At 84.0% G+C, this 2,808-nt stretch overlaps 1 protein-coding gene across 1 annotated transcript in view; it reads right to left on the reverse strand.

The window, feature by feature from the left end:
- AURANDRAFT_67635 (hypothetical protein) overlaps positions 1-2,808 on the reverse strand; it is a gene marked incomplete at both ends in the record, with an annotated part of 5,470 nt that overhangs the window by 1,477 nt on the left and 1,185 nt on the right. Inside the window, one exon of the mRNA XM_009043208.1 lies at positions 7-2,706. Within this exon, the coding sequence (XP_009041456.1) occupies positions 7-2,706 (2,700 nt within the window). The remainder of the gene's footprint in view (positions 1-6; positions 2,707-2,808) is intronic.

A 2,808-nucleotide genomic window follows, 5' to 3' on the forward strand; every position in this document is an offset into this window, starting at 1 on the left:
CGCGACGTCGTCGCGGTCGGCGCGGTCGTCGTAGGCGCCGAGGAAGCACTGCGCGCCGAGGAGCGCGACGACGTCGCCGCGCGCGTCGCCGCCGCCCGCGTCCGCGACGGCCGCGGCGACGAGGAGCGCGTGCGCGTGGACCGCGCAGGCCCGCCGGAGGCCGAGGCGGTCGCCCGCGGCGAGGAGGCCCGGGAGCCAGCGCCGGAGCGCGGGCGCGGCGCGGCCCGCGAGCGCGTCGCGGAGGCCCGCGAGCGCCGCGCCGCGCTGGTCGCGCGCGGCGTCGCCGCCGTCGGCCGGGTCCTCGAGGCCCCGGGGCGCCGCCGCGAGCCCCGCGCGGCCGCGCCGGCCGAGGCCGCCGCCCCGCGCCGGCGCGGGGTCCAGCGCCGCGAGGAACGAGAGCGCGCGCGCGGCGACGCGCGTCGCGAAGAGCACGAGCTCCGCGACGCCCCGCGGCGCCCAGCGGCCGGCGTCGAGGCCGAGCGCGAGGTCGAGGAGGCGCGCCACGGCCGTGCACGTCGGCCCGGGGCTCATGACGAGCTCGTTGAAGAGGGCCCCGCAGGGCGTGCGCAGCAGCCGCCGGTGCGGCGCGGGGATCGCGTCGACGGCGTCGTCGGCCGCGTCCGCGGGCAGCCACGCGCCGCACTCGAAGAGCACGGCGTCGAGCGTCGCCCGGAGCCGCGCGTCGCGGAGGCTCCGCACGCGGACGGCGTCCGCGAAGAAGCGGAGGACCAGGGGCAGGCGGAGGTAGGGCGCCGTGAGGTAGCAGAGGAGCCGCTCGACGTCGCGCGGCGGCAGCGCGCCGCCGTCGCCCGCGGCGGCGAGCCGCGCGGCCTCGGCCTCGAGGCGCGCGGCGCGCGCCGCCGCGGTGTCGCCGGCGAGGAGCCGCGCCTCGCCGGGGCTCGGCCGCGGCGCGGCGCCGAGGTCGCCCGGCAGCGCGGGGAGGTGGAGCACGTCGTCCTCCGTGGCCACGAGCTCGCCCGCGAGGTGGCTCGGGTCGCCGCCGCTCGGCGGGCACCGCGGCGCCGCGTAGCCCGCGAGGGCCGCGCGGACCCGCGCGAGCGCGCCGCGCCAGCCCGCCGGCGCGCGGCCGCCGCCGCCGTCGTCGTCGTCCGAGTCGTCGCCGCCGGGCGGCCGCGTCGCCAGGTCCGCGTCGCCGCCGAGGAAGCCGCACCGGAGCGGCGCGCCGACGGCGTCGCAGAGCCGCGCGTCGAAGTGCGCGAGCCGGTACTCGCGCCGCGCGCGCTCGTCGCCGCCGCGCGGCCCCCCGCGCGACCAGCGCGGCGCCGCGTCGCCGCCCGCGCCCGCGGCCCAGCACGCCGTCGCCGCGGTGCAGGCCTTGAGCACGAGGACGACGTCGCGGAGGTCGCGGAGCTCGGGCAGGTCGTCGAGGAGCGCGCCGTCGCGGCCCGCGAGGTAGTCCGGCAGGTTCGCGCCGCCGGCCGCGACGGCGTAGCCGAGCGACGTCGCGAGGCGGTCGAGGAGCCGCGCGTCGCCGAGGCCGAGGAAGAGGCCGCCGGCCGGCGCCTGGCCCGCGCCGCGCGCGCCGAGGAGCAGCCGCGCGAGCGCGCCGCCGCCGTCGCCCGCGGCGTCGTCGGCGGCCGTCGCCTCCCAGTCGAAGACGCGGTTCCGCGGCGGCACGAGCCGCCGGATCTCCCGGAAGTAGTCGAGGAGCGCCGTCCGCGCGACGACGAGGTCCGGGTCGCAGAGCAGCGCGCGGCCCGTGTCCGCGGCGAAGTCGCGCGGCAGGAACCCGAAGGGCTCGGCGCCGTCGGCGACGGCGGCGCACGCGTGCGCGCCGTAGAAGGCCGAGAGCGGGCTCGGCGCGTCCGACGCCGCGGCGCGCGCGACGGCGTCGGCGATCGCCGCGATCGCCGCGACGCAGAGCACGCGCTCGCCGTCGAGGCGCCGCGACGGCGGCAGCGCCGCCGCGGCCGCGGCCGCGTGGAGCGCGCAGCGCCGCAGCGACCGCAGGAGGTCGAGCTGCGTCTCGCGGCGCGGGGCCCCGGCCCAGAAGCCGCCGCGGCCCGGCGGCCGCGGCGCGGGCAGCCGCCGCAGGAACAGGTCGCAGACGAGCGCGAAGCGCGCCGCGTCCGCGCGCGGCGCGTCGCCGCGGCCGCGCTCGAGCGTCGCGCACGCGCGGTCGCAGCGCCGGAGCGCGTCGGCCGCGGCCTCGAGGCCGGCGCCGCCGCCGCGCGCGGCGGCGCCGAAGAGGCCCGCCGCGCGGGCGCCGGGGGGGAAGTCGACGGCCGCGAGGTCCAGCGGGAGCGCGAGGGCCTCGCGCCGCGGCGCGCCCGCGAGCGCGTCGAGCTCGCGGGCTCGCGCGTCGAGGCCCGCGCGCCGGCCCCGCGCGCCCGCCGCGAGGCCGGGGCCCGCGAAGGCGGCCCAGAGCCGCCCGGACTTGGGGCCGCCGAAGTCGACGGCCGCGTCGCCCGCGGGCGGCGCGACGGCGTCGAGGTCCTCGAGGCGGACGTGGCGCGCGGCCGCGTCCGCGGCGTCGCGCGCGGCGAGGCTCGCGGCGACGCGCGCGGCCGCGCGCTTGCCCGCGCGCAGCGCGAGCGCGAACCAGGGCGCGCGGGTCTCGAGGCCGCGGCGGCGCCGCAGCGCGTGCGCGTCCGCGCAGGCGCCGCAGAGCGCGCGCGCCGCGCGCCGCGCGGCCGCGGCCGCGCCGTCGCCGACGCGGCCGCCGCGGCGCGCGACCTCGTCGAGCTGGTCCGCGAGCGCCGCGAGGGCGACGGCGCGCGCCGCGAGGGGCACGGCGGCCGCCGCCGCGCCGTCGCGCGCGCCCGCGGACCGCGCCGCGTACGCGGC

This window comes from Aureococcus anophagefferens (genome assembly GCF_000186865.1).
Source record: "Aureococcus anophagefferens unplaced genomic scaffold AURANscaffold_45, whole genome shotgun sequence".
In the NCBI taxonomy this organism is placed as follows: domain Eukaryota; class Pelagophyceae; order Pelagomonadales; family Pelagomonadaceae; genus Aureococcus; species Aureococcus anophagefferens.